General features: G+C 45.0%; 1 protein-coding gene across 1 annotated transcript in view; it reads left to right on the top strand.

The window, feature by feature from the left end:
- Positions 1 to 19,844, top strand: part of LOC137537575 (rab9 effector protein with kelch motifs-like) — a 61,511-nt gene that overhangs the window by 24,334 nt on the left and 17,333 nt on the right. Inside the window, exons 4-8 of the mRNA XM_068259446.1 lie at positions 2,397 to 2,586; positions 2,754 to 2,876; positions 7,518 to 7,705; positions 7,814 to 8,010; positions 12,938 to 13,029. Of these exons, the coding sequence (XP_068115547.1) occupies positions 2,397 to 2,586; positions 2,754 to 2,876; positions 7,518 to 7,705; positions 7,814 to 8,010; positions 12,938 to 13,029 (790 nt within the window). The remainder of the gene's footprint in view (positions 1 to 2,396; positions 2,587 to 2,753; positions 2,877 to 7,517; positions 7,706 to 7,813; positions 8,011 to 12,937; positions 13,030 to 19,844) is intronic.

Raw genomic sequence — 19,844 nt, 5'->3', positions numbered from 1 at the left:
GCTGTAAGAATAAAGCCTAATGTGTAGCTGTGTCACTAATAGAGATGGTCAATGAGATGCAAATAATTCTGCGCTGATGCTGGTTTATGCAAATGTATGCATTCCTTTTGCTCATGAAATCAAATAAAAAATTGAATTAAAGGGTACCTGAGACGGATGAAGGTGTTTTTTTTTTTTTTTATATACATACCTGGGGCTTCCTCCAGCCGACTTCAGGCTAATCAGTCCCTCGTTGTCCTCCTCCGCCACCTGGATCTTCTGCTATGAGTCCCAGTAATTCAGCCAATCACCGCAGTCCAGTCGTGTGCCGCTCCCACAGTAATAGTGCTGCGCAGGTGTAGTACGCTCCCGGCGGCGGAGTGTGTGCATGCGCACTCCGCTCGACAGGCTCAAGTACCTGTACTCATAGCAGAAGATGCAGGTGGTGGAGGAGGACAGCGAGGGACTAATTATCCTGAAGGAGGCTGGAGGAAGCCCCAGGTATGTATAAAACTGTAATTTCATCTGTCTCAGGTTTACTTTGTTGCACAGTAGTACTATACTCTACATATGCTCTCCCCACAGAGCTGCAGGAAATCCACTGAGAATGTTGTGCACATTGAACAGAGAGGTGTTTTCTATCACCCATAAACCTGGTTTAGATTGTACATAAAGAATGTGTAATAGAAGAAGAATAACCTCATTCTCCTGCAGAGTACCTGCACATCACTCTTACATGTACCCACAGAGTTCTCCCTAGGCTCTTTTAGCCGGCTAGTTTTGGTGAGCACCCGGCTGTCATCGGCTCACCTCCTCCTCTGCTGTAAGCAGAGAAGCGCCGGCCCCTGCATTCTGTAATATCGCCCACCCGGCTACTTTTTCATGCCACCCGGCTGGAAAATTTTTCTGGGATGAACACTGGCCCACAGTTACGTTGCCTAGGGCCTGATAGATGTTCTTTGTTCCGGTCTGTACCTTCTACAAGTACTCTTACCAAGGACTAGTTTTTAGTCTGACTAAAAGTATTAGAGGCAGAAGATCAGCCAAATAGCCAGGTAACTGGTATTGTTTAAAAGGGAATAAATATGACCGCCTCCATATAGCCCTCTCACTTCAGTCGTCTTTTTTTTTTTTAAATTCTTAAAGCGAGTCTGAAGCGAGAATAAAACTCGCTTTTTCCCTATTATTCAGCAGGGGCATGCTTGCCCCTTCTAAAATGCTGCTATCCCGCAGCAGAACGGGGATCCTTTACCCCCCCCCCCCCCCAAATCCCCTCCGTGCTGTGCGGGGAGCGCTTCCTGCTTGAGGCAGGGCTAACGGCTGCAGCCCTGTCTCTCAGCGCGTCTATCAGCGCTGATAGCCGCCTCTCCCCGCCCCTCTGTCTTGCTTCACTGAGAGGGACGGGGAGAGGCGGATATCCGCTGCTGATAGACTCGCATGGAGGCAGGGCTACAGCTCATAGCTCTGCCTCCATGAGCAGCAAAACCTACGACCAAGTTGGTTGTGGATTTTGCAGGGGGGGATTTGGGGGGGTAAAGGACCCCCGCTCTGCCACGGGAAAGCGGCGTTTTAGCAGGGGCAAACATGCCCCTGCTGAATATAAGGGAAAAAGCGAGTTTTATTCTCGCTTCAGAATCTCTTTAAGCGTTGGCAGTTAAAGAGTTTGAAGCGAGAATAAATCTCGCTTCAGAGCTCATATTCAGCAGGGGCATGTGTGCCCCTGCTAAACCGCCGCTAACATGCCGCACAACGGGGGTCCCTTACCCCCCCCCAAAACCCCTCTGTCCTCGCCGGGGATCTCTTCCGCATAGAGGCAGGGCTAACCGCCACAGCCCTGCCTCGCGCGTGTCTGTCAGCGCATATCTCCGCCTCTCCTCCGCCCCTCTCAGTCTTCCTTCGCTGAGAGGGGCGGGGGAGAGGCGGCGATGCGCCGCTGATAGACGGCGCTGAGAGGCAGGGCTGCAGCTGTTAGCCCTGCCTCAACAGCAGCAAAATCTACGACCAAGTTGGTCGTAGATTTTGCAGGGGGGGATTTGGGGGGTAAGGGATCCCCGTTTAGCCGCGGGATAGCGGCGTTTTAGCAGGGGCACACGTGCCCCTGCTGAATATAAGCACTGAAGCAAGATTTAGTCTCGCTTCAGTGTCTCTTTAAGAAATGCATTTTATTTTACATACATCTTTCATTCAACAAGATTGTAATATGCAAATTGGAGTCTGAGTCGGTGGATTTTTGTACCGACTCCACAGCCCTGGTCTCCCCAGAACCACTCAAAGTCCTCACGAAGAACAACACGTTTCTGCTACTATTACATTGCAATTTGCAAAGAATTTGAAAATGCTTTAAAACAAAGTGTTTTTGTAAACCACCTGCCTTTTAATATTTATGGTAGCTTGGCTTATTGTATCTTCGTCTGCAGGTTTGTGCAAAAATGAAAAAAACAAGCCAGGAAAGCAAGAAGAGAAAAATATTGAAGGAAGAAGAGGAGAACATTTGCCCTAACAAGGGCCTTGCTAAAAGTCAAATCCCAAAACAGAAGACGAAGAACAGCAAACATGTGCCAGTGACTAAACCAGGGATCCCAGCCAAAGGAACAGGAGCAGTCTCTAGTAAGTAACTTGCATTTTGTAATGGGACTCTGTTTATAACTGTGAAGTGCTATGATTCTGTATACAATTTTGACTTGCCATTTTGAATATGGAATAATATATGCATTTAAGCTGTAATCCCAAACTTTGTACAGATAACCTTCTCCTTTTTATTTTTTTCCTTTTAGGTGTCCCGTCAGGACGCTGGGGTCATGCATTATGCCCGGTTGACAACGAAACAGTGATACTGATAGGAGGACAAGGCACACGTATGCAGTTCTGTAAGGACTCCATGTGGAAACTTAATACAGGTAGCCACAGCTCAAATTGTTCCTTGAGTGCTTTCTTGCTATCCTTTGCATTGCAGAATAATTCTGCATGTAAACTCACTGCCCATAAAATGCTATGGGCATTTTTATATTGCTTTATGTTGTAACAGAGTGTGTTATTCTAACTTGCTGCATGCAGGCTTTGTATTAACCTGTATGTTATAACTTACACAGTGCCCATTGCAGTTTACACACATAACGCATGTGTTATGCAATGCACAAATTGCCTAAGGCCCTGTCGTTTATCAGGATTTTTAATAGCTCCCAGTCTTTTCCTTCTCTCAAACACAGACATTATCCTTCAACTAGCTTACATCCCCTCACCTTTTACATTGTAAACATCAGGGTCACTTAACACCCTTCTTTCCTCTTCCCTGTCCGAAATGGACCACCTGACTGCTGAAATAGTAGTAGTAGAAGAGTATTGTACAGTGTTGGCCATCAGTAAAAGCAAGACGTTTTGAATCAGAATGATACAATTTTTTTGATAAATATAGATAGATTATAATACGCTTTTGAGCCTTTGTCAGACTGAATCCTGTGTTTACAAGACTGCTATATACTGACTGTTGCAAGGGGACAACATAGTGTGACCCTATCTTGTCCCCTTGGAAGAGTGATGAATAGTTGGCACACCTTTCCACAGTTCTGTGCCTCTCATTCCAAAATCCACATCAGGGGAGTTGCACTTCCCACACAGGAAACCATTTGAGGGAGGGAATAGCCATGCTAAACATTCCCCCTTTAATCAAGTGAAGTAAGAGTGGTTGACTGGATCCATCACACCTCTCCCAGAAGAAGCTGAGGGGAACCAGGCTGCTGCATTGAAGCTGTGGTTTACCTTCAGAATACCCTTGGGACCAGGACAGTAGCCTCAAGCTTAAAGGAGTTATCCGGGCTATATAAAGAAAATAAAGGCTACTTACCGGGGGCTTCCTCCAGCCCCAAGCTCCCAGGACCTCCCTTGCCGCACCTCTGCGCGCAGCCATTCGCCGGAGCTCCGTCCCGGTCCCCGGCGATGACGTCAGAGCGACCTCCAGGTCGCTATGTACTGCGCATGCGCAATCGCCGCTGTCAATCACCGTCACGTGGGCCGGAACGGACTGCGCAGAACGGCTGCGCGCAGAGGTGCGGCAATGGAGGTCCTGGGAGCTTGGGGCTGGAGGAAGCCCCCGGTAAGTAGCCTTTATTTTCTTTATAATGCCTGGATAACTCCTTTAAATACACAATCTGTTATTATTCTTTCATACATTAATCTGTTATTATTCAAAATTTGTAGACCCTCATACTACATAGAGGTGGTAAAATTGGTAAGTGATTGGCCAACCAAAGTCAAAGGTGTATAGACCCTGAACAATCATGCAGATCAGATGTTTGAATTTATTTGCTGCATGCTTGTTTCAGGTGTGTTTGAGTCAAACACTACTGATGCACAAAAGTTCAGGAGGATGCTATGCACATGGTATTGTTTAAGGCCCCTGTTACACTTGGACACTGCGTCGCCCAGCGCTACTGTTCCTCGCCACATGAGCCATGAAAGTCTATGGAAACTTGCGTGCTTAACATGTGGGCCGGAAGTATCCAAACCGCTGCATTCCAGACACAGTCTGCAGCGTGTTGCCACATGATCCGTGCCTACCACACAGATTATGTAACAATGCAAATCAAGTGGCAACACGGCAAGTGTGAAGGATGAGGATGCGGCCCACATGCATGGACCAACGGGAATCCTAGATATGCACTTCCTGCCCGGCAGGGAGTATGTTGCTGAGCAGTGGATGGTGCTATGCATATGACCCTGCACACTGTGGGGCAGGGTCAAATGAAGACCTATTTCTGCGGTTATGTGGTGGCAGGCTCCCTGCTGCACGATCACCACACCAGGTGTAAAAGGGGACTAAAAGGAAAGATATTGCAGCCAGCCTCTATATCAGGGGTCAGTACCTTTTTGGCTGAGAGAGCCATAAATGCCACATTTTAAAATGTATTTCCTTGAGAGCCATACAATATGTTGCCAACTGGGACAGTGTTTGCAGCAGAGGTTGCCATGGTGATGTGTATACAGTAGATCCGCCAGGCAGCGGAAGTGTCAAACATGTCTTCAGCTTCTCTTGGGTTTCAGCAACATCAGCAATTTCACAGAGAGCCACACAGGAGAAATACTGACTAACAGCTTATACAATTAGCTAGCAGACTTGGGGGTTGATTTACTTTGTAGGACGAGATCCCCGCACTTGACAGGCAGCCTATTGGGCCAATGAAAATGCGGGGATCTCGTCCTACAAAGTCTCTGGACCTGACAGGGTCCAGAGTGGGACAATTGGAGCAGCTGTTCGTTTTGGGGGAGCACAAGTAAGTTGTTAGTGCATCCTACTGATTTGTCTGTTAGCCAGATGTAGCCATCAAAAGAGCCAAATCTGGCTCCCGAGCAATAGGTTCCCTACCCCTGCTTTATATCCTCCCTCTCACTTTAGGTGTCCTTTTTAGGTGCCTTTAAAAGACAAATCTTGGCCATCGGCTTTAAATATTAATTCTTATAGGATTGATGCTACCCATTATGCTACATGTTGCTTATTCCACATTTTAACGTTTGTAACCTGTGTGCCTCTGTAAAAATAGAGGCAAATTTGGCCTTGCTTTTTCCTGTGATCTGATGTCCAGTTTTGGTGAGTCTTTGGCCACTGCAGCCCAAGCTTCCTGTTCTTGGCTGGCAGGAGTTTAACCTGACAAGTTCTTATGTGTTGCCAATTCTACAGTAGTTAGCAAAAGTATTCCGCCCCCTTGAAGTTTTCCACATTTTGTCATTTACTTCCACAAACATGAATTAATTTTATTGGAATTCCACGTGAAAGACCAATACAAAGTGGTGTACACGTGAGAAGTGGAACGAAAATCATTCCAAACATTTAAAAAAACAAAGCTGCAAAGTGGGATGTGCGTAATTATTCAGCCCCCTTTGGTCTAAGTGCAGTCAGTTGCCCATAGATATTGCCTGATGAGTGCTAATGACTAGAGTGCACCTAATGTCAGTACTAATACCACTACTCTGTGATGGCCTCCTTCTGCAAAAACTACTGAAATGACATTCTAACCCTTATTAGCCAGCTTTCAAGTAGCTAGTGATGCTTATTAGACAATAAACCAAAAGCACCCAGATACAGCGCTCATATACAATGGATAAAAAAGTTTTAGCATAAAAATGCTCATATAAAATGATGCAATTAATTCACTACTGAAAAAGCTGGCAAGCAGTGTCCTACACCAAACACAGTCCGTTAATTAACAGTCCTAGGTGGCGCGCTATTCCATGATAATTGCACCATCAAACAAATAACAAATGGTAAGTAGGTGAGCGCTTCAGGCAGTGCTTGCTCTATGTGTCACAGTCCACACAGTGGGTGCCCCCCCCCCTCCCTTTTCTGTAAGGACTCACCAGATGTTAGGGCCCGTGTACGCTTCTGGGGTATTGGCCACCCCACAGCCTCTCTGGCAATCCACTCCCGTCACCTTTGTGGCTGTGTGCAATAAAATACTTCTCATCGCATAAAAGTGTAAGATTTGTTCATAAAAAATATATATTAAAAAGACGTAATACAAATATTAAGGCATACCAGCATCTCCCGTCCTATTACATATACAGTAACGCGCTCAACACGCATGCACGCGGATTGCAGTGGGCAAACCTGCACTTAGCCAACATACGCTCTGTGACGACGTCACTCTGCCCGTTACGGAGTGCCGTCACAGAGCGGAACATAGGTCGGACGCGGCCATGCTGTTACCGCTGGAGTTTTTGCTAGCAGCAGTGTAGGCGGCTACCCGGATATGCTGAGTAAGTGCATGTTTGCTTACTGCAATCCCCGTGCACGCGTGTGGAGCGCGTTACTGTACATATAATAGGACAGGAGATGCTGGTATGCCTTAATATTTGTATTACAACTTTTTAGATATAGATAGATAGATATAGATAGAGAGAGAGAGATATATAGAGATAGATATATAATTTATTTTTAAATAAATCTTAAACAATTTTAAGCGATGAGTTTCTTTTATTGCACACAGCCACTCCCTTTCATTATGCAGCATCACCTCAGCATCCACTCCAGATTGTAAGTGACCCTCATTAGTTGGACAATAAGTTCCTTACCTATTCAGATGAAAGCACACTGATCCATCACTCCTCCCTGATTCCTCTCTCTAACTTCAACCATGGCTGTAGGGACTAAAGGGTTAACTACCAGGTAATGCAGCCGCATTTTATATAAATGTGCGGTTGCATTACCTGATGGCAGTGCACAAAGGATGGGGACGAATGCAGAGGCACCCCTGGGAGATGCTCGAGGCGCACCGGGTGCCACACCACCCCTGGACTAAACCGTTACAGAAATGCTCAAACCATGCCGTCTTGTTTTAGCACTCATGTCACAGTAGAAATCTGAGATGTTCCTCCATTTTTTATTTTTTTTTATTTTTTTTTTTATTTTTTGGTGTGAACATTAACAAGCTCTTGCTCTGTAGATTTTATACATTGCACTTCTTCTGCCTTAATTTGCTGATAAGGCCATGCATTTTGGTTGGAGTTCTGTCTGAATTATTTATTTGGTGCCATTCTTTTGCATCTAGAAAATGATAAATGGTCTCCCGTGGAGGCACTGGCTGATGGGTCCACTCCTGAAGCTCGTACGGGGCATACTGCAGTCCTTGACCCAGAAAGTTGTCGGATTTATGTGTTTGGGGGTTCAAAAAACAGGAAGTGGTTTAATGACGTTCATATTTTAGATACACAAGCCTGGAGGTGGAGGAGTGTTGAGGTTAGTGTATAATTTTTTATTTTATTTCTCATAATGCAGTTCACTTTTATGTCTTGTGTAAATTTTTTTACGTGCGACTGCTCACTTTTTTTGTGTTCTCTTCACTAGGCCCTTGGAAAAGTTCCACCTCTTTCTTATCATACTTGCTCTCTGTTTAGAGGAGAACTATTTGTCTATGGTGGAGTCTTCCCACGTCCCAATCCAGAACCTGATGGTTGTAGTGACTCCCTATATATATTTGATCCACAACATGAAATGTGGTACCAGCCCATTGTCTTAGGAGATAAACCTTTGGCTCGCTCAGGGTAAGAGTTTGCTGCAGTAGATTATGTACTTTATTTCCGATCTCGAAGGGTAATAGTAATTTGAAAGGTTACAGAGATTTAGTATTTATGGCTAAGCATTACGTTTTTGAATCAGGATGATACCATTTATTGTCTAACTTATAAAAATATCATCCTGATTCAAAACTTCTTGCTTTGACTAACATGATACAATACTCTATTGCTACTACTATGGATAAGCATGTGATTGATTTTTCATCAGGAAAACACAGTAAACGGTAATTATGAGGACCCTGCTTTAAAATTATTGATAATTTTAAGTAATTGTGGGATGTGCATGCTAAATTGGATACAAAGTAGAGATTATTAGTGATCAGGTAGTTGCTGCAGACAACTAGGCAGCTCCTGATCCCAAGAGTAAACTAGAAACAATAAAGAGAACGCGGACAATTTCTGTGTCTGGGGGGAAATTGGCCCCTAGACAGGTCTCTACTTAAATAAAAACTGTCAAATGGGTCCATAAAACCTTTAATATCCACAGTGTTTGCACTCGCACTTCATAACATTTTTAAATTAACATATAAAACCTTTTCTCCATGTGGGACTCCTAAGCAGAACTGTAGCCACTTGAATTGCAATAAGTAAGCCTCCCTAATGGGCATTAGGAAGTCTTACTTGCTGGTTAGGTACTAGTTCAAGCCAGGATTTGAAATATGGTCTCTGACTTCTAAGGTGGTTCCTTAAAGTGAATGGGAACTAAGGGGGGGGGGTAGACACCAGATACTTTCCTAAGGAGGAAAAGCTCTGGTTCCTGTAGAGCAGGGGTCTCAAACTCAATTTACCTGGGGGCCGCAGGAGGGAAAGTCAGGATGAGGCTGGGCCGCATAAGGGAGTTTGCTTCAGTGCTCCCATTACAAGTAATCTGCCGTGTCCCCACCGCAAAACGAGGGCTGCAGAGCTCCCAAATCGCCCGGGGGCAATCCGCCGGCATTTCCTGGAAGGGACAGCGCTTCCAGCTTCAGCTCTGCCCCTCCTGACGTCAATCGCGGCGGATCACCGCCTCTGCCCGCCCCTCTCACTCTTCCTTCACAGAGAGGGGCGGCGATTGACGTCAGGAGGGGCAGAGCTACAGCTGGAAGCTCTGCCCCTCAGCGCAGTCGTGGATGTTTGCCTGGGGGATTTGGGGGCTCTGCAGCCCTCGTTTACCGGCGGGGATGCGGCGGATTACTTGGGAGGACTGAAGCGAAAGGCAAAATAGGCAAATAATAGTTAGCTTCCGTGTCTCTTTTGCCGGCGCGGGCCACAAAATAGTGTATCGAGGGCCGCAAATGGGCCGCGAGTTTGAGACCCCTGCTGTAGAGCTTTCCCACTCATCTCACAGTCCTCATGTTCCAGCGCTGGCTCCCCTGGTAGCAGTATTCGACCAATTGGTCAAATACTGTTCCTCTCCTCCCGAAGGAGGCTACGGGAGCCCAAGTGATCCCGAAGACGCTCCATACTGCGTCTATACATGTTCAGTTGTTTTAACACCTAGTTAATCAGCCATTCACAGGGCAGCAACTTAATGTATTTTGGCATCTAGATGTGGGTAAGACACATTTATTGCTGAAGTTCAAACATAAGGGCTGGTTTGAAACTGGCTAGTGAGCAGCAGTTGTGTGGATGAAAATGCCTTGTTGATGTCATAGAAGAATGACTAGCCTGGTTTTAGAAGATCAAAAAGCAACAGCAATTCAAATAACCACTTGTCACAACCAAGATATTCAGAATCCTAGCTGAATACAATACTTTGACCTTTTACGTAGATGGGCTAACCACACTAAGTGCCACTCCTGTTGGTTAAAAACTGGAAACTGAGGCTACAGTTTTTCCCACCACCAAAAGTACCACAATTTGATAATACAAATAAGATTGTTAAAGATTGTAAAAGCATTGCTTAGTTTGAATCATTATTTCAGGTGTGACACTTTGATGGTAGGGTCAGAATTTGGAATAACTGTGAAGGCATTGGGGGGGAGGGGGGGGTTAGACATTTTCTTGGTATGCTTTAGGCTCCATGGTATCACCTGTGCATTGTTTTAACACCACCGCATACCTGAATATTGTTAATGACCATATTCGACTCTTTATGATCACAATGAACCCCTCTGATGGCTAGTCAAGTATCATTTATTACTTATTGGACTTGTATAGCGCCAACATATTACGGAGTGCTGTACAATACATAAAATTACAGACAATAACACCGTATAGGTAATAAGCAATAAGAAACACAATACGGGTAATAATACAATGTAAAATCATACACTGTAGTAATAGTCCCAATAATACAAGTTCACATTATTCTGGGTAGAGGGCACAATCAAGTATTATGCACAAGAGCGGGCCCTGCCAAAGGCTTACAATCTAGAGGATCTGGTAGGGTAATGCACCATGTCACAAGGCTCACATGATCTTAAACTGGTTTCTTGAACATGACAATCAGTTAAAGAGAACCCGAGGTGTGTTTAAAGAATGTTATCTGCATACAGAGGCTGGATCTGCCTATACAGCCCAACCTCTGTTGCTATCCCAAACCCCCCTAAGGTCCCCCTGCACTCTGCAATCCCCCATAAATCACAGCCGTGCTGTGAGGCTGTGTTTACATCTGTAGTGTCAGTCTCAGCTGCTCCCCCGCCTTCTGCATAGCTCCAGTCCCTGCCCCCGTCCCTTCCCTCCAATCAGCAGGAAGGGAAGGGATGCAGGCGGGGACTGGAGTTCTGCAGGAGGCGGGGAGAGCAGCAGACTGACACTGTAGAGCACAGGTGTCGAACTCCAGGCCTGGAGGGCCAGATCCATGCCAGTGTTTAGGATGGACTGAGAAAGAACGGAACTTGTTCTACCTGATGGAACACACCTTTTCAGATTCAGACCCATTAATTCATTTGAGCTGTATCAAAAATGTGTGAGGATCTCGGCCCTCGTAGGACTGGTTTGACATACCTGCTGTAGAGATAAACACAGCCAGCTCTGACAAGCTGTTTGTCAGCAGCGTGGCTGTGATTTTATGAGGGATTGCAGAGTGCAGGGGGACCTTAGGGGGGTTTGGGATAGCAACAGAGGCTGGGCTGTATAGGCAGATCCAGCCTCTGTATGCAGATAATATTCTTCAAACCCACCTCGGGTTCTCTTTAACTGCTGACCACCCACTACCAATTGGTGGCGGCAAAGTGGCACCCCAGGACCGTGTAACGCCGATTGGCGGCGGCACCTGGGGGCTGATCAGCCGGGGATCGCGCGCATAATGCCCTTATTTTAAGAGCCTGCTGTCACAAGTTAGCAGAAATTGAAACTTTTTTCTTTTTTTTTTCTTGTCAGTGTCATTTTCCGCTAACTTGTGACAAAAAATAAAATCTATGAACTCACCATGCCTCTTAGTGGATACTTTGGGATGTCTTTCCAAAATGGGGTAATTTGGGGGGTATTTATACTATCTTGGAATTCTAGCGCCTCATGAAGCATGACAGGTGCTCAGAAAAGTCAGAGATCCTTCAAACTGGGGAAATTCACTTTTGGCACCATAGTTTGGAAACGCTATATCTTTTACCCAAACAAAAAATAATCCAATAAGTGTCTATTGATCAAAGACCTGTAGCACAATACATTTAGAGAAAAATGTATATAGAAATTTTACTTTATTTGAAAAATGTCAGCACAGAAAGTGAAGAAAACTTTTTTTTTTTTTTTCACAAAATTCATTGTCTTTTTTGATGAATACAATAAAAACTAAAAATCACAGCAGCAATCAAATGGCACCAAAAGAAAGCTGTATTAATGACAAGAAAAGGAGGTAAAATTCATTTAGATAGTAGGTTGTATGACCAAGCAATAAACCATTAAAGCTGCAGTGGTCTGAATGGGAAAAAGTGTCTGATCCTTAAGGGGTTTTAAGACTGCAGTCCATAAGTGGTTAAAGGACAACTGTAGTGAGAGGTATATGGACGCTGCCATATTTATTTCCTTCTATGCAATACCAGTTGCCTGGCAGTCCTGCTGATCTATTTGGCTGCAATAGTGTCTGAATCATACCAGAAACAAGCATGCAGCTAATTTTGTCAAACCTGACAATGTCAGAAATGCCTGATCTGCTGCATGCTTGTTCATGGTCTGTGGCTAAAAGTTTTAAAGGCAGAGGATCAGCAGGACTGCAGGCAACTGGTATTGCCTAAAACGAAATGGGCAGCCTCCATATCCCTCTCGTTTCAGTTGTCCTTTAAAGGATACCCGAAGTGACATGATGATAGACATGGGTATGTACAGTGCCTAGCACACAAATAACTATGCTGTGCTTCTTCTTTTTATTTTTTATTTTATTATTTTTTTTATTTTTCTCTGCCTGAAAGAGTTAAATATCAGGTATGTATGTGGCTGTAGTCACTGTAGTCACTTCCTGTCTGAGTCAGGACTGAGTCAGCCACATACATACCTGATATTTAACTATTTCAGGCAGAAAAGGAAAAAAAGGAACACAGCATAGTTAGTTGTGTGCTTGGCACTGTACATACACGTCTATCTCATCATATAACATGTCACTTTGGGTATCCTTTAAGTTGCTTCCAATGACCAGATCTCAATCCATTAGAGCTTCTTTGGGATGTGGTGGAATAGGAGATTCGCATCATGGCTGTTCAGCTGACAAATCTGAGAGCAGTTACGTTTTAGACCAGGTGCAAAAATGGATAACTAATGGCAGCGATATGGTACAGTGTGGCTCAAAACGGTGGACTCAATGGAAGTTTGTGGTGTTGTTGTTTTTTGTTTTGCTTTTCCCCTAAAAACGGCTGTATTTTGATAGCAAATTGCCATTTTAGTGAGAGTGGAATTTGACTTCAAATCCAGTTACTTGCTTTGTTTTATTTTCATCATTTGAGAGATTTCAACACCTGATCTGTGATTTTATTTTTTTTAGGCACACTGCAAACTTGTTAAACAGGGATCTTTATATATTTGGAGGTTGGGACACACCAGTGTGTTATAATGATCTATACCTTCTTGATCTGGGTAAGTGCTTTGGTACATTCTAGGATGTGGCACTGTCAAAAATGGATGCTAGAGAAAGCGGTCAGTATATACTTCAATAGTCTCTGAATAAAGCTATGACTGACTGCATAATTGAAGCAGATCTAAACTGTAAAAAAAATAGTTATATTGAGGTACATGTTCTTAAATGGAACCTGTAGTGTAATGAATACAGAGGCTACCATCTCCATTATCTTATTAACAATGGCAGTTGCCAGGCTGTCATGCTGAGCTTTAGGCCCCTTTTACACTGTTGGTGTGCGTTAGTATGCGGTTTTTCCATAGCAGTGCAATGGGAAGATTTCAGTTAAAACGCGTTAAGTGTAAAAGAGGCCAAAGGAAAACATGGGCATTACTTTGAAAATCCGTTTTCTTTCAGTTATAACTGAGAGCAACTGATAAGTGTAAAAGGGCCCTTAGGCTTTAGTTTTTGAGTCACACCACTGCAACAAGCATGCAGGCAGTGGAGTCAGACTGTGATCTGCATGCTCATTCTTTGCCAGTGACCTTTAAGTATTAAGGCCCATACACACGAACGACGGGACGTCCAAATGACCCGTCATTTAAAAACATCCGTGTGTATGGGCCTTTAGATGCAGAGCAGTCGGTACAGAAGTCAGGCAACTGGCATTGTTCGAGACTGACAATGGAAACCTCAGTGTTCCTCTCCCACCCCCACTTTTTCATGTTTAAAATTACACACAAAATATAGCATTGAGACATACAGGTCATGTCTAACATCATACCCTTTAACCACTTTTTTCCCCCAGTACAGTATATCTGCATCCTCTGTGACTTCATCCAAGACCTAAAGACGTAGATATACAATTTTTATCAGAAGCAGTGCTGTGCACGATCGGGCGCGCACTCGTTACATCCTGCTTCTGTACTAATTGGTCTAAGGGATCCGGAGTTCCCTTGACCAATTGGCGAACCTTCCATGGAGGTGTGATCACTGCTGTGCTGATTAGCATTGATCTTTCCTCCCTGCGGCGGGCAGTCCATAAATACCTGATAAGTAAAAGGACTCGCCTCCTGGGATCTAGTTCTCTGCTCTCTGCTCCGCAGTTAGCCCCGTACTTCCGTGTACATCAGGTCCCGGCTTGCTGACGTCATCAAGCCAGGACACTGGGTATACAGCAGTATGGGGCTGACTATGGAGCTGAGAACAGAGTCTCCTGCTGGACGATCACCGCTAGATCCCTGCTTTTTCTTTTCAGGTTTTTATTTACAGTCGGAGGGAGGCTGGGGTGCCTAATACAAGGGGGCACCTAGCTATTTATAGGGGGGGGCTGATACTGGGTGCACCACTGGTTACCTGTATGGGGGGGATCTGGTTATCTATACTGGGGGAACCTAATACTGGGTGCACACCTGGCTTCCTTTAGGGGGTGAATACGGGGGGCACATCTGGCTACTTATACTGGGGGAGGGCCACCTAATTTTTACCATTTTCAAATATTTTCTAAACTTTTTTGTGAAAATTACACACTGTAGCAAAAAGCCTCCTTAATTTCAGAAACAAATATCTTCACAATAAATTATGATTGGAACATTTAAACTTTATGAAAAACAGGATAAATGGCCAATTTTTTTTCCTTCTGTGGCACTTCTTATTTTTAAACGGGGATTTGTAAAAACTGATAAATGTATATTTTTCTCCAGGTGTCCTCCAGGACGGCCGATAGATTGAGTACACCGATCCCTCCCACCAAGGAAACACAGACCTCTTATTTGCATAGTAATAAGGGATTGAAGCTCCTTGTGCTGTTAGACGTTAAGGGCTCCCTTTCCTGGGTGTAGTCGGGCAGGGGGCCTGTAGTTTGGTAGTCCTGGCATTGTCTTGCGGGACAGACACACGTGGGTGAGTGTGGAGCTTACCGTGTGTCTAGACGTAACTGACGGCTGGGGCTTTCTGGATTAGTCCTGGACTATGCGGCTCTCTGTTGGTGGGATAGCATCCGGATGTTGCGTCTGCTGTTTCTGGGCCTCCTGAGGGTGCTCTTACTGCAACAGTTCAGGTACGTGGGTCCTTTACAAGCCAGATGCAGGTAACACTGGGCTTGTATTAAGGATGATTTGGCATTTTTGTCTGTTTTATTCCAGGACAAATCAGCGGAAAAATCTACATCCCTAAAGCATAGAAATAAGTCTAAGAGATGCAATGGGTGTACAGCCAAACTACCCAGTACCTGGGAAAAAGTTTTGTCAGAAGTGTTTAGAAGACTGTGCAGGGGGTTCTAGTATTGATTCTTCTAAAACAATTAAGGACTTTTTAGACTCATTTAGGACAAAGATGCAGTCTACTTTTCAAGCTCTAAGAGACGTTGTGACTGATAAACAGAGTTCTGCTCTTTCCTCTGCTACCAATTCCAGCAGTCAGGTGAATAGCTTGACGGTTATTGAGGAAGATGAGATTGCATCAGTTTCTTCTAAGGGTGAAGAGGATGATTTAACTTCTACCAAAGATTCTGATCAGATCTCTAAAGTGACTCTCTTTCTATTTAGTGCAGAAGAGACTTTGGATCTGTTAAAAGCAATTTATGACAGTGAGCAGATTCCGGAAAAAATTCAGGAAAGCTCGGTTCAGGATGAAATTTATAAAAGGTTGGAAGCTCCTACATCTTGAACCTTTCCTCTTCATAAAGCTCTTAACCAGATTGCTGAACAGTGGAAGGAGCCAGAGTGCAGGTTTGCGATACCAAAATCTTTTAAAAGGAGATTTCCTTTTGAAAATTCTGAAATTGACAGATGGAATAACGTACCTAAATTAGAAGCAGCCTCAGAATCAGAATCAAGTTTATTTCGCCAAGCATGAAGGGTCATGCCCGGAATTGTTTTTGGCACAGTACAAATAGCTCAGGAAGAGTACATAGAGAGGCATCAGGTTAACAATACATTGTCATATACAACACGTTCCCAGTGTGTCACTGAGATGTCTAGTAGTTAATAAGTAGTTAATCTTATGGGCTGGTTGACTGGTCAGCCATAGCGCAGCTAGCGTCACCGCTCGTTGTGGCTTGCTTTGATGGTAGAATGTGGAGGGAATTAAGGAGACTGACTGCCGAGGGGAAGAACGAGTTCTTGTGTCTCATGGTCTTAGTGGATATGGCACGTAGCCTCCGGCCCAAGGGCCGAAGGTTGAAGTAGCGGTGGCCTGGGTGTGAGGGATTACTTGCAATCCTCAGTGCCCTGGATCTGAGTCTCTTGTTGTGTAGTAGGGCAAGTGAGGGGAGGGGGCACTCAACTATCCTCTCTGCTGACCTGATGACTCTCTGTAGTTTGTCCTTGTCATCAACAGTGGCGCCAGCATACCACACCAAGATGGAAGAGCAGAGGATCGACTCAATGGTGGCGGAATAAAAGCTGGTTAAAATTTTTCGAGTCATGCCGAACTTTCTCAGCTGGTGGAGGAAGAAGAGCCTCTGCTGGGCTTTCCGTTGGGTGGCAGTGATGTTGAGCTTCCAGCTGAGGTCACTGGAGATGGTAGTGCCCAGAAGCCGGGCGCAGGGCACTCTGGTTACCTCACTGCCGCCGATGTAGATTGGATGTGTGGTGGGAGGCGGACTTCCTGAAGTCGATGATTAACTCAACAGTCTTAGCAGTGTTTAGCACCAGCCTGTTCTCCTTACTCCAGTTGCAAATTCTCTCCACCTGCTGACGGTACTCCTGGACATTGTCCTTGGTGACAAGGCCCACGATGGTGGTGTCATCGGCGAACTTGATGACCTTGAGTCTGCCTCCGATCTGCAGTTGTTTGTGTATAGGGAGAACAGCAGTGGTGACAGGACGCAGCTTTGGGGGGCTCCGGTGTTCGTGGTCGCTGCTCGAGAGTGGATATCGCCCAGTCTGACGACTTGGGACCTGTTGGTAAGAAAGTCTCTGATCCAATGTTGTAGACTTGGGTGGACTCCAAGTGCAGCTAGGTCCCGTTGGAGAATGCTTGGGCAGATGGTGTTAAAGGCTGAGCTGAAGTCTAGGAGTAGTATTCTGGCATACGTGTCCGGCCTGTCAAGGTGGTCATTGATGAGCTCCAGGCAGATATTGATCGCATCATCGGTAGACCTGTTTGCTCTGTAAGCAAACTGGAAGGGGTCAAGGAGGGGCGAAGTGGAAAGCTTGAGGTAGGCTAGGACCGCCAGCCTTGTCACAGTATTCTAAGGATGCTGATATATCCTTTACAGGGGCACTCAAGGACCCTCTAGATAAGTGTGGAGACAGATGCTAAGCGCGCTTGGGAAGCAATTTCATTTATATTTAAACCCTCCATTTCTACAGTCTGTATTTCCAGAAATTTAAATCTCATGGGTTGATGAATTGCAGGAGTTAATTGCAGTGGGTACCCCACATGAGCAATTATTAGAGGCTATTCCCATAATTGCCAGGGCCTTGGCTTTTATTGCAGATGCAGCTGTGGAATCTGAGGGCATCTGCTAAAGCCACAGCTCTAGTAAACTATTCGTAGAGCTATTTGGCTCAGATCCTGGGAAGGGGACATTACGTCAAAAAGTAGATTGTGCGCAATGCGGTTTGAAGGGAACCTACTATTTGGAAAAGGTTTAGAGACAGTCCTTTCCAGGTCGATGGATAAAAAGCTGAAATTTCCAGATAAAAGAAAGCAGATTCAAGCTAGAAAATTCCTTCGAGGGAGACTGTTCATTCAGTCTAGAGGCCGAGGCCAGGAACCCAGTCGGTCCTCAGAGGTAGCAGTGTTACCTCAGTCTACCACTCCTGGGAGTAAAGAATCCAAGTGACGCAGAGAGCAAGGTGGGTGGAAGGCTGGCTCACTTTCTTCCATTGTGGAAATTTCCCAGAGCTCTTTCATTCTGAACATTATAGAATCGGGCTACAGATTAGAGTTCGAAAACCTTCCACTCACCAAATTCTATCTAACAAGACCGCCACGAGATTCAGCAAAAGCTATTGCTCTGAGACAGGCCGTTACTACTTTACTAGATCAGAATGTTATTCGGCGGGGTCCGCTTCTAGAAAGAGGATTTTACTCCCACATTTTTGTTGTTCTGAAGCCTTAAGGAAGTGTTGGTTGATAATTTAAGTCAGTTGAATATTTTTTTAAAGGAAAAGAAGTTCAAGATGGAGAGCATTTACTCGGTAAGAAACCAATTGTTTCCTTTGGCCTGGATGGCAACAATATATCTGCAGGACGCATACCTGCACCTTCCCATTCACCAAGAACATCAAAAGTTTTTGAGGTTTCCCCTAATGTTCGGCAATGTAGTGTGCCATTTTCAGTTTCCGGCTCTACCTTTTGGCCCGGCGGTGTCCCCACGCATTTTCACAAAGATAGTAGCAGAAGTAACGGCCTGTCTCCATCTCAGAAACATAAGTCGTCCCGTATCTGGACGACTTTCTAATCTTGGCCTCTTCTGATTTAGAGAAGGATCTAAAGTCTTGCATTCAGTTGTTGGAAAGTCTGGGGTGGAGGATCAGTTGGTAAAAGTCCAGCCCAGCACCTTCACAAAGAAAAGTTTTTGGCGGGGGGGCTACGTTTTGGATTCGGTAAGCACAACTTTTTTTTTTTACCAACAGACAAAACAGAAAAGTTGGTAGGAAGAATTTCGCAGGCATTGAGTCAATCAGATGTGTCACTGTGAGATGATGTCTCTGCTGGGCTCAATGTCGTCCCCCATTGTGGCGGTGGAGTGGGCTCCGTCCCACTTTCGACTTTTACAACAGTGGTACCTTCAAAACTGAGGGATAAACCAGAGGGCTTGGGACCAAAGGCGGATTCTAAGCCCGGAGGTAAAGGAGTCTTTTCGATGGTGGTTGGACACGGACAACCTGTCCAAAGGTCGCCCGTGGTCACAGGAACAAGTAATCCGTGTCACCACGGACGCAAGCGCCTGGGGATGTGGCGCTCATTTAGGAACAGTACAGATTCAGGGAAAGTGGCCAGAATCCATAGTAACAAAATCATCAAATTTCAAAGAGCTGTTGGCGGTAATGGAGGCATTACAAAGACTAGAAGGGTTGATAACAAATCAGCATGTGAACGTCCTTTCAGACAACATGGTGACCATGACCTACATAAACAGGCAGGGAGGCACGAGAGTTCCAGATCTCCTTTTTCTAACTTTAAAAATAGTGCGTTGGGCAGAAACACATCTAAAATCTGTCTGCTACACATATAAAGGGCACCCAGAACAGAGTAGCGGACAGACTCAGCAGAATTCCGGTTCTGGAAGCAGAGTGGGAATTGAACCAGGAAGTCTTCCTACAGTTAACGTTAAGGAGGGGGCTTCCCTGTCTTGACCTATTTGCATTTCCAGGAAACGAGAAGGTTCCAGACTTCTGTTCGCTTCACATATCTTCTCCACTTCACAGACTAGATGCTTTACAGGTTCCTTGGGGGGGAGGATCTTGTTTACGCATTCCCATCTTTCAATCTATTAAAGGTAGTCAGGAAAATCCAGACAGAGAGGGCCACGGTAATATTGATAACTCCTTGGTGGCCAAAATGGGCATGGTTCCGCATAGTCAAGTCCATGGCATTGCAGGAGCCGTGTCCGTCACCGCTGAGGAAAGATATACTGTCACAGAAAGGAGTATATCATCCGGATCCACATGCGTTAAACCTAACAGCTTGGATCCTGAAAAGCAACTTTTGATTAACAAGGAGTTTTCGGAGAGAGAGTCGTTAATACTCTCTCAAACAGCAGGAAAGAGGTGACTAAGAAACTATATGGAAAAGGTTGGAAAACATTATCGGGGTGGAAGATTAGAAAGGGAATTCCTAGCAAGAATAATTCTCTACCAGTAATATTAGAATTTTTACA

This window comes from Hyperolius riggenbachi, chromosome 11 (assembly GCF_040937935.1).
Source record: "Hyperolius riggenbachi isolate aHypRig1 chromosome 11, aHypRig1.pri, whole genome shotgun sequence".
Taxonomy (NCBI): Eukaryota; Metazoa; Chordata; class Amphibia; order Anura; family Hyperoliidae; genus Hyperolius; species Hyperolius riggenbachi.
Note: the sequence above shows the minus strand (reverse complement) of the source record. Positions and strands in the feature narration are given on the sequence as shown.